At 45.0% G+C, this 11,947-nt stretch overlaps 1 protein-coding gene across 1 annotated transcript; it reads right to left on the bottom strand.

Annotated features, from left to right (window-relative positions):
- Positions 1–2,820: 2,820 nt before the first annotated feature.
- Positions 2,821–11,690, bottom strand: LOC308187803 (high affinity choline transporter 1-like; the record flags this gene model as incomplete). Its single annotated transcript, XM_080576144.1, has 8 exons — positions 11,281–11,690; positions 10,167–10,280; positions 8,278–8,433; positions 7,629–7,777; positions 6,968–7,111; positions 5,825–5,978; positions 4,654–4,871; positions 2,821–3,339 (listed from the first exon to the last, which is right to left on the bottom strand). The coding sequence occupies exons 1-8, from the start codon at positions 11,456–11,458 to the stop codon at positions 2,821–2,823; spliced, it is 1,632 nt and encodes a 543-aa protein (XP_080432270.1). The 5' UTR covers positions 11,459–11,690.
- Positions 11,691–11,947: the final 257 nt, after the last annotated feature.

Genomic DNA, 11,947 nt, shown 5'->3' with positions numbered 1-11,947 from the left:
CTTGAGGACTCTGCAGTGGAACAGCTGGAGAAGTTGGGCACAGTGGTGAAGAGAAAAGATATGTCCAGATCATAGAATCATAGAATCATTAGGGGTGGAGAAGACCTCCAAGATCATCTGGTCCAACCATCACCCTGCCACCAATATCACCCACTAAACCACCTCCCTAAGCACCACGTCCAGCCTTTCCGTGAACACCCCCACGGATGGTGACACCACCACCTCCCTGGGCAACCTGTCCCAATGCCTGACTGCTCCTTCTGAGAAGAAAGATCTAGTCATTTGCCCTTCAGAGCTGCTGGGTAGGGTGGTCTGTGAATGGGATGCTGGCCTTGACATGAGGAATTTGGAGTTTCATTCTTATTCGGGACATGCAGCAGGCCCTTATGCAAAGTGCATTGGGAAAGTTTTGGTCTGCTCCACACAGAGAGATGTCCAGCACCCAAACTAGGTCATCCCTAAATCAGGGGAGTATTCCTGAATGAGCTATAGCAACTGTGATTTAACAAGAGCCTGGTTCTTCTGGCGCTGAGGTAATGATAGCTTTGGTGTCTCCCTTAGCTAAGCACGACCTCACATGCTCCCTCTCAAATCACTGGTGTGGAAGATTTCAGTGGGTGACTGCCTAGGGCTTTTAATTTTCCAAACATTTGTTTTTGTGCTTTCTAAACACACATTTCGATTAATGACAGTCTCTAGAGGTATAGGAAAGAATTTCTGGACTTGATTTAACAAAGCGTATCAACAGGACTGCTGTATACAGGTGTCTACCAACACGAGGATGGAGCACAAGGTACTGTGATAATCTTTCTGATGAAGAGCAGAATCTCCATCTTGCTGAGGATGACGCTGGGGAAGGCATTTTAAAGGATGCTCTCCATGGAGGGCAGTGATCAAGGCTGCATCTAGAGCCCAGGGCTGCCGGTCCTCGTCCCAAGTCACTGCACCTTGCCTTGGTATAGTTCAGAGTAGCGCGTGGCTCCTCACTGAGTTTGCTGCAGGAGTGGGTGGTGGCAGCAGCATCGCTTTACACCATGTGTGTGCACAGTGTGTGCTGGACACAACTCACCAAGCAGCGTGTTGCTTTCATCCTCTGCAGCTTGGCAGGCTGTCCATTGCCCTGGTATTGTGGATATGCTGTTATGTGTCGTCCCTCCATTGCCAGGTGTTTCCACGCACAGCAGCTCCCACTGCTGCTTTGTGGTGAGGGGCTGCCCAGTTCCTGCTGGCCGTGGCGGGTGGGTTGCAACTGACCCCTGGAGAGCCAGACAGCCATGTGAGCCATCACTGCAGGGCCTTTCTGAATCTTTATTTCAGCTCCTATCTTAACAACCCATGCCTGAGGGATGCTTTCAGTCCATCAGACTTCAGGCAATGGACCAAACCCAATAGTTAGCTGGGCCATGTTTTTTTCTGACCCATTAAGAATTTATCCAAACACGGTACCAGGGGCTTTTCGGTAAAGACTTTGCAGCTTGAATCTTTTGGGATTGCACCCTCAAGGTTTCATGTCCTTGAGGGCAGGTGCAGTGCCTCTTCCCAGCACTGTTCCGTCATCACAGTCCTCTGAGGTCCTGTACATCAGTTTGTGAAGATGTCTCACAGCATCCCCCTATTCAGCTTGGGCAACACCTCTGCACGAGTGATTTAACCAGGTGTGTTAGAGAACTCACTTGCTCATGAGTGTCTCAGACACCTCCTCCAGTTTCCCATCTGGTTAAGTTTTTGTGAATAGTGGCTATGTAACTTTTCTTTTTTAATCCAGTAATTAAAGGCTTCTGCTTTGTCTTCCAGTACCTGAAGGGGGCCTACAAGAAAGCTGGGGAGGGACTCTTTATCAGGGAGTACAGTGATAGAACAAGGAGGAATGGCTTTAAACTGAAAGAGGGGAGATTTAGATTAGATATAAGGAAGAAATTCTTCCCTCAGAGGGTGGTGAGGCCCTGGCCCAGGCTGCCCAGAGAAGCTGTGGATGCCCCATCCCTGGAGGTGCTCAAGGCCAGGCTGGATGGGGCTTTGGGCAACCTGGGCTGGTGGGAGGTGTCCCTGCCCATGGCAGGGGGGTGGAGCTGGGTGGGCTTTAAGGTCCCTTCCAACCCAAACCATTCTGTGATTCTGTGATCTTGCTCCTCTGCTCTGCCAGACCAGGTCCTGGTCAGGGGGGATGTCCTCTCCTCAGCCATGTGACAGCAGACTGCCTACGTGACCTGAGACCACAGCTGGGGAGAAGCATACGCAAAAGATATTGTGATAGCAGGGAAAGCTTCTAAAGCATACAAAGAATAGTGTAGAACTGATATTACTGATTGACTGCTGTGGTGATTGCATGGCATTCAGTAATCTGTGTTTTATATCTAATGCCCTCCCCAGGGAAGTTTACACTAAAACTCTAGCTGTTTCAATGGGAATAGGTTTACTCACCTTTTCTTTTTTTTTTTGTTTTCCTTTTTTTTTTTCCCCTTTAAATCAAGAATGCCTAATCTATTAAACATCAATGTGTCTCTTTTGTGGTCAGAAGAGTATGTGACTTGAGAATGTCATAAATGTTGGAGCCTTGCCTTCGGGTGGGGAATCAGGGACACCCTGGAGCAGCCACTGCTTGGGCCCGTGGTCACCGCCACACGATCATGCTCCACCACCGCGCACCTTTAATCACGTCAGACTTTGCGCTCACTCATTCTCCTTGCATGAATGGATTGCATCTTTATTACTCTGCGAGGACGTTAAATAATTCATTGCTGGAGAAAGCAAAGGGAAAAGCAGCTCCAGATGCTAATTGCTGAAAGCAGTGTGTCCTTTCAAACGAGGCCCCACAATTAATCACGATTCTCTTGCAGTGCAACTGATTGGGTACCTGTCCATTTGTCCACCCAGCGCAGGGGGACGAGGGGGCGGGTTTCCCCCAGCACATTGCAGACATCCCATCTGCGGGGAAGGAGGTTTCTCTAGAAACAAAACCACGGCCACGTACGAAACAGCAACGATTGTCCCCAGGGTGAGAAGCACGGTGAATGTTTTATAGGGGAAGAGCTGCGTGTAGGTCCCGTTCACGAGGGAGCAAGCTGGGTAGTGGATGACAGGGGGGATTTTCAGGGCAGGCTCCCCCGCCAGCAGCCTCAGGAGGAGTCCAACCAAGAAGCCAGCAGCCGAGCCGTAGGTGTTGGTGCTGGGAACGAAGAGGGCGCAGCACAGCTGGGGGAAGAGCAGGGCATACACCAGCTCCCCGCTGAGGAACCAGAGGTCGTAGACAGAGCTGGAGTAAAAAGCCAGGCCAGCAGCCCCGGCCCCAAACACCAGCATGGAGATCCTCATGGCCCATAAGACCTCCCCTTCTGTAGCCTGTAAAACAGGAGATTGTAACGTTACAACAGCATTGCCCTGCCCCAGGCTGGTTCCCACCAAGCCCTCGCTGCTTCCATGTGGCACCACCAGTGGCCACCCTGGTTCTCCTGCTCTGAACACGGCTGCAACAGCACTGGAGCTGCCCTCTGTAATTCTGAGGGTTATGGTTTTATGCTATTTCCACAAATATCCTAGTCCATACTTTTTATCACTCATTTTATGAAGAGCAAAACTCACTGCAGTAGGTGTTTGTATCCCTACTAAGTATATGACACCAAGCTGTGTGGTGTGGTCGACATGTAGGAGGGAAGGGATGCCATCCAGAGGGACCTGGGCAGGCCTGAGAGGTGGGCCCGTGCGAACCTCATGACGTTCAACGAGGCCAAGTGCAAGGTCCTGCACCTGGGCTGGGGCAATCCCAAGCACAAACACAAGCTGGGCAGAGAATGGATTGAGAGCAGCCCTGAGGAGAAAGACCTGGGGGTGTTGGTGGATGAGAAGCTCGACATGAGCCAGCAATGTGTGCTTGCAGCCCAGAAAGCCAATCGTGTCTGGGGCTGCATCAAAAGCAGCGTGGCCAGCAGGGTGAGGGAGGGGATTGTGCCCCTCTGCTCTGCTCTCCTGAGACCCCACCTGGAGCCCTGCGTTCAGCTCTGGGGCCCCCAGCACAAGAAGGACACGGAAGTATTAGAAGGGGTCCAGAGGAAGACCATGAGCATGATCAGAGGGCTGGAGCACCTCTCCTGTGAAGACAGGCTGAGGGAGTTGGGGTTGTTCAGCCTGGAGAAGAGAAGGCTCCGGGGAGACCTTACAGCGGCCTGCCAGTACCTACAGGGGGCTACAGGAAAGCTGGGGAGGGACTCTTTGTCAGGGGGTGCAGTGTTAGGACAGCAGGGGAAGTCTTTAAACTAAAAGAAGGGAGATTTAGATTAGATATTCACAAGAAATTCTTCACTCAGAGGGCGGTGAGGCCCCGGCACAGGCTGCCCAGAGAAGCTGTGGATGCCCCATCCCTGGAGGTGCTCAAGGCCAGGCTGGATGGGGCTTTGGGCAACCTGGTCTGGTGGGAGGTGTCCCTGCCCGTGGCAGGGGGTTTTGGAACTGGATGGGTTTAAGGTCCCTTCCAAACCAAACCAGTCTGTGATTCTGTGATTCTATGAATACCCCTGACCTACATTTCATGGCTCCAGAACTTCAGCAGCTGAAGGACAGACACCTCTAATCACGGACAATGCAGAGTGGATTTGCATCTGTCCTGAAACTAATGCATCTAACCTGACACCAAAGCTTCTGAATGCTGTAACCAAGTACCTGTTTCCTCAGGATTTTTCTGTAGATGTTGTGAGCGAACATGGAGCTAGCAGAGAGAAGTGCTGAGTCCGCAGAAGACATTGCAGCAGCAGCGATGGCTCCTAAGCCAGCAATGGAGACGTATGCTGGGCAGAGATAGTGTAAAACAAATGGCAGTACCATAGCAGATTCTCCTCTCTCATGTGGACTCGGAAGACCATAGCTTGTCTGGTTCCAGTCTTTAAGACAGAAGAAGGAAAAGTCACAGCAAATCCTTCACTGATATTTCAGCTCTCTGAAGCTGCCTCTCCACCAGGACCAGTCACAAGAGGGCTAAGGACTGAAGCCCACTCAGAATTTTAGGACTTTTATTAATTGGTCAGATTCTCTTATCATCTCTTACGTTATCCCTAAGCATGCTGCAACTCTCACCATATCAAAAGTTTTCCTTCTCCCCAGTAGCATCTACAGAAATAGCTGAAAAGTTTATAGAAATGTCTATAGACATAGATGAATGTCTATAGAACAAGCTTTGTGTGTTTCCAGGAATGGGATCCTTAAAGATCAGACTTCTAGACCTCACTCATCAGAGGCCTCTCAGAGGAGAACGGAGTTTTCCTCTGATGTCCCTAATGACAGATGAATTTGTAAGTTCAGGTGTTTTTTGTAAGTGTCCGGTGATCTGGCTGTTCTTTAACCCTTGCTCACAGCCAACACAGGACTGAACTCCTGGGCAGGGGCTGTAGGTTTATGGGACTGAAGTATCTTGATTCCTCCAGGCAAGTTTTCTCCTGAACGTTAAAAGCAATCAGTAGTAATACTAGTGGGTCTTACATGCAGAAGACATTAAGAGAAGCAAGCATAGCTTTTCTTGGAAAAGAGGATTATGCAGTGTTTTACATATTCTGCCTTCCTCTTTCCTCACTGCAAGGTGCATGAAAAATCATTTCACCATAAAGATTGAAACAGGTTTTGGGGCTGTTGTAAGGTAAGTAGTCATGCATTGAACCTCAAAGGGTTCCACATTTCTGGTGCAAGCTTCTGGCTTGGCAGCCACATCTCCCATAGAGGGTCTTTAGGGCAATTGGTTCGGAAATAGTTGGAAATCTAAATCAGGACTTATTTGGGTCCTGTTTTAATCATCTTTGACAAAAACATGTTCATTATTCAGGGACAAACAGTTCAGTTTTACCTGTTGATGCTGCAACTGCACCAATGAGCACGGAAGGGATGGCCATTAAAAAGCACCCTAGTCCAGAGAGGTAGGAGATGAACCTGGCCTGGCCTGGCGAGGCAGCCGAGAGTACTCTTTGGAAATAGGTTTGCCATGGGATGCTCCCAAGAACCTGAAACATCCAGATGTTAGCAACAGTTCCCACTGGATGCCTGACTGCCATAGAGCATCATACATCCTTTCTTTCCTGTGATTAAAACCTCACTTCAAATGAGTAACCTTTGTCCAGCTTTAGCTATTGAGGCTGAATGTTTCTCATTGAGGGTGTCCTTTTCCTTTGTTTTAATTGCAATGGATGTGAAATTTTGATCAAAACAGTTTAAAGCTTTAGCAGACTGAGAATGCTGAGAAAAGGGTTGATTGGCATGGTGAAAGAGAATCAGAGGAAGGAGAGCAGAAGCAAAGTTTTTCAGGAATGCAGCTTTTACAAAAATATGCCCAAAGTTAGCTAGAGAATAATCTTACGAGAAATTATTTTTTAAAAAAAGCACCATTTTCAATTACTTAGCAGATGAATTTCATCAGATAAAATCTGAAGTTTCTATCCTCACCAAACAAACTCAAGCTTCTGTATGTCTCTATTACCACCCTAGTGAGATATTAACAACCCACTGCAGTCTTGGATATACTGATAGCTCAAAAGCTGAGTTGTGCAGTGGAGCCAATGACACCATGCTTGCTGATGACCTGCAGCAGTGCCATTTTAACATTTTTTTTTTTTTTTTCTTAAATAGAGGGAATTTTACATAATTGTGTTAAAAACACATGACTGCAAGACCTACCTCTCAAAAGATACAAAGTGCCTCATTTGGTGCCAGGAATAGAATTAGTTGCCTGGATGGTCTTACTCAAGAGTAAGACATTGCATACCTTCACATGGGTGCAGGATGGAGTGTACCTACCTCTTCTTTCCTACCTAGAGCTGAGCCCTGGATCTCCCCAGTCCATTCAGTGTGTTGCAGAGAGAAGGTTTTACACCTCATCCTGCCCCTGCCACCTGTGCATTGTAGCACTACCAGCTGGAAGAACCCATAAGCTTTCCATACAGAAACTCCTGCACATTTCCTTCTCCCAACCACCCGTCCAAGAAACATTCCATACCAGGTAGAAGAAGTCATCCAGCCACCTTCCAAGATACTGTTTTTCTATTTTTCCAATCCAAGGGTCTTGGTAATATTTATGAGTTGCAGTGTAATAAATACTTTCTGTTGCAGAGTTCATCATAGCAAATGGGATACAGACCCACTAGGGAAGAAATGGAAATAGTTAACCATTTCCCCAAGATCCTTGTTCTAGGGAAATTTATTCAGCCATTGAAATCAAGTTAGATGTAGAATATAAAACATTATATATAAAAAATATAAAATATTAGATTAAACCCAGACTCAGAGACTTCCTTTTCTTCCTTCCTTACCCTAAATCTACATGTGTCTTGTTCATGGCATCATCAAGAATATGAGCCACTAATTCAGGTCAACTGATGCCTTCAGTAGACAGGTCTCTCTCCTTTCCAGCCAAGATTATTCTGGACAGGCTCTGCTGACTTTACGTGTGAGCAACTTGTCACCCAGAAAGACCAATAGCTCGTGTGAACACTGTCCAAAATGCCTAAGGACAGTAAGACCTTTCAGGAGACCTGAAGAGGATCTGTAGTGCAAGGAACAGTACTGATGGAATTATTTTTGGCCTGAGACATACTGAAAAGAGCAGGATTTTGTCCCTTGGTTAGGAAAATGGTAACAAAGAAATGCACAGGACTTGCCAGACTGAGGGTAATGAAAACCAACTGGATGACATCTGTGTATGCAACAGAGTAGAGGCCTCCCAGTAGAGTGTAGAGTATGACAGTGGATGCTGAGAGGATGATAGCCAAAGAGCCTCCAATATCCAAGATGACCCTCATTGTTGCTCCTGCAGAAAATGATAGTGGTCAAGTATTTTATCACAGATTTCATACACACAGCATACAGAATAAATAAGGTTACATTATTCCCTTGATGCCAGTACACCATTCTGGTTGAGGAGCGCATGGTCTAGAGGAAAGTGTGCAGAGCGAGGACCCAGGGGAGCCCATGTTCCCTTTATGCTTCTGCCACTACCTTGCTGCATGGCCTTAGCCAAGTCAGTCTGACTTAATGCTTCTTCTCTCCCACAGGCAAGATGAAGGTACTAAATCGTATTGCCAGAACTCTCTGTTATAATATCATGCATAGATACAATACTACCATTGCTTGTTTTAAATCTAAAAACGTATTTTCCAGAAATTAGAAATGCTTTTGTTCTTCACAGAAAATGAGACATGAAGCACAACTTCCCACAGCTTTGTACAACTCAATTACCTCACGTGTATTACACTCTTCTATTTGTGCCATATGTCCTTTACCAAATGTAACAGTGAAGCAGTTATTTACCCAGGGATGCCAGGATAGCTGCAAACCAGAACATCTCTCCTAGCAGTGGAGGAATGAAGAGTAAGCTTCCCATCACATTCCCATATGTTTCCTGGAGGGGATCCATCACTGTCACATAGTTCTTGGATCTCATTGGATTTACAAAGAAGAAACCACCTATCAGAAGTGATGACATTTTAATAGAATTTTACATGTGTTTTATGGTAGGAAAAGTGTAAGAATACTATAGTGTATAGTACAGTACAGTACAGTACGGTATGGTACGATATAGTATAGTATAGTATAGTATAGTATAGTATAGTATAGTATAGTATAGGGTGTATTTCAGACCATTACAGTGAGATTGAAATCTGTACATACTGGGTTACAGGGAACAATGCAGCCAACCAAGTGCCAGGGCCCCAGTTCATTTGCTTAAATGGGGGATTTCATCCATCTGATAGGTTCTAGGTTATCAGGGACATCTGCTTGCAGCTGGTAGGTATGATCCTCCACTTTTGGCAGACCTTTATGTTTCTGGAATGGCTACTGTAAGCCAGATAGGATCCCCTAGGGCATCCTAAATAGCATAAAATATCTATGATTCAGCAACTGAAATTTGGTCTTAAATGTCTGCCTAAGACTGAGCTGAAATCTAGTTCCACTGTGTGTCTGGAGGACATCTCCATTGACTCTAACAGGAACTCATGCATTAGCTCAGAGGACTCCTGCATGTAGTCTCCTCTTCATCTCCAAAGACACACAGTCTTCTGAAATGCTTCCCCTGGAAAATGTCAGTTGGCAGAAAGAGGTATTGAAAATGCCTATTTGGCTAAAAATAGACAAACTTCTGTCCTTGACCATGTGATGCAACATGTTGATATATGTTGCTTTTCCGGTTACATTTTCATTTTGGTGGCTTCACTGTCTCTTCCCAGAATTATGTTGTTTTAATCTGTGCACAGAGCTGAGTTTCACCCACCTTCATCTAAATATTAGTCTTCAGTCATGCAGCTGTCTTATTAAAAGCAAAGAATACGTATTGTGCCTAACCCTGAAGCCAACAGGACTGCTTGTCTGGGCACTACTGACCTGAGTAAAGATTGCAGGATCAGACCTGCACTCTTCAATTTCATTAGTAAGAATTACTCACATAAGAAATGCTGGCACTATATTTCCAAGCCTGATTCATATTCACGTCAGTCGCACTCTTTTCTCTGACTTGAGAAAAAAGGTTATTGTATTTTCTGAAAGCCCTGTGCAAGGTCTACACAGGTCTCCTCGCTTTCATCTTCCCATGTCTCTAGAGAGTTACGGCATAACTTTCAGTGTGGACTGGAAGAAACCTTGGTCTCAGCAAGACAGCTGAACCTCGGCATAAGCTCAGTAATTCTTGGAGTTAGGAACAGATATAGGATATTGCAAAAGTAGCTCGCCCAGGAGGCTGTGGGTCACAGCTTCAACAGCAGCTGTTAGGTGAGACACAGCTGGATGCATCACACGTTCATACCGAGATGAGACTGTTCAGTGGGGAAATCGAAATGGTATCACTTCGTCACACAAAAGTTTCAAAGAAAAAATGTGAATGATCCTGATACTCTCAGTAGTCTCTGACTAACAGGCTGTGGTGAAAAGGTGATATCCACATAGCCACATGCTCCCAAAGTTCTCAGATAAGATTTTTGTCCCATAAATTGCTTTAAACAGACAAAGATCTATGCCAGCTCCAAGCTACCTTGATTTCTTATGTTTCAGGTCAGGAGACAGCATTATAAATGCTTATTTTGGATCTTTCAGAGACTGAGGGAACAAAATCACCTTTAAAATGTACTCTAGACTGTTACACAACTTAATACACTCGTGATTTTTTAGAAAGATTTTGTGTCCCGATTACTGTGTGAATTATTTACCAATGACAAGGGACAAGGCAAATCCCAGGGGTGCCTGGACCCAGAGCAGTCCTTTTGAAGGCAGGTAGACAATTTCAGCTGTGCCGTTGATGTATGCTCCTCCAACCCAGGTGGCTGTAAACACGAAAGATGCAGAGGTAAGTCTTATGGTGTGCATCCTCATCTAGTCCTGTAGAACAGTGAGAGCTTGTGAATATTTTTCTCATACAAGCATTTAATCACATTCCTCTTTTCTTTCATAAGCTATATACTGTAAGTGAGATGTACTGCTCAATGAGGGTAACAGTCTTAGAATCTTACCCTATGTAATTCCCCAGGTTCAAAATGAATATCTGTGCTTCTATGGAAAACCTCAGTGTCTAGACATTTAGAGGCAATTTGAATATACTTATTTTACGTTTCATTTTTCTCAGTGGAATGCTTTTGCTGGAGAAAATAGAATTGCTTTTGTTATTCTGCTGTGGCTGATAGACCATCCTTCGGCCTTACACAGGCTGACAAAATAGACATTAGGAAAACAAATGCAAGCAGACATTGCAGTCAGAATAGCAAACCTACAGCACAGGCAGACAAATATCTCTTGGACAGCCTTTGACAAACAACAGTCAGGAAATCAAACTTCAGATAATGCCAGGCAGCAAGGAGGGAAAAGGGAAGAAAAGATCAGTGGTCAGCAGGGAAACTTCTCTTTATATTTCCCAGTAGGTGAGACCCCAGTGCTCAACACCAGGAGAAATTTATTCCACACAAAACTAGATTGTTACAGGTGTAAAATGCCGGATAACAGAAACTGGTTCAAGATTAAGACCACACTCCTCCTTAATGAAAACTGTCATTCTTCAGGCACTCCTAAATTAAACTCTTTAACTCTTAACTAAACTCTTAAATTAAGCTCTTTAATTTAAAAGAATCTACATAAACATTAGGTTCTGCTTAGTGTGAAGAGGTTTAGAAGAATCCATCCCAAAATGATTCATGAAACCATACTCCTTTAAAGCCACGCTCAAGTAAAATCTGCCCTGACATTAAAGGAGGTAACCTGCTTTGAAAGGAAGAAGTCCCCCAGATGCGTGTGTTTTAAGAAGAATTTAAAAAGTCCTTTAAGAAAACTTACCAGTTGCAGTAAACAATCCAATGCAAACATTTATATTCCTGCCTCCAACTAGGGCCATTTCGGTTGGGTTTCTGTTCTGCTGATCCTTTTTGCTTTTCCATGAAGCCCAGATTCCCGTAGCCAACGTGAAGGTAAAAAACACACTCAAAGATACCAATCCTGGCATATTTAGAGCCATTTTCTGTTGCTTAATTTAGGTCATAGATGGATAGTGAATTGGTGACAATATTATTTGATAGAGGCTATAATCAGAAAAAAAAATAGTGCTGCTTCATAAAGAAACTGCTAAGTATTAGTTTACTGTACTTTGCAAGAGATAATACAGTATAAAACAGTGCTATGAAGTCAAAAATCTTGAGAACAGGATGCAGAGTCTCTGTCTTGGAGGACTACTGGCAATTCAGTCTTTCCTCTTCTTCAGGAAATACCGAACTCTTATAGGGAGAAAGGAACATGACAGTAGGAATTAGTGCTGCTGAGAGTCAGTGAGCACTGATGTGAGGGGTAATGCTAGCTTGGCTTAAATGGGGGAAATGTTATATTTTGTCTGATATGCAATGGTATGAAAATAATCTGTATTTCTCTAGGTTCTAGGTACAAGGCTACCACAGCAGATAGAACTAAGAATTTGTCTAAAGTTAACTGAAGTAAATCCACAATAATAACC

Source organism: Anser brachyrhynchus (assembly GCF_964034855.1).
Source record: "Anser brachyrhynchus genome assembly, chromosome: 1".
Taxonomy (NCBI): domain Eukaryota; kingdom Metazoa; phylum Chordata; class Aves; order Anseriformes; family Anatidae; genus Anser; species Anser brachyrhynchus.
The sequence above is the reverse complement of the archived record's forward strand: the minus strand, read 5'-3'. Positions and strand labels throughout refer to the sequence as shown.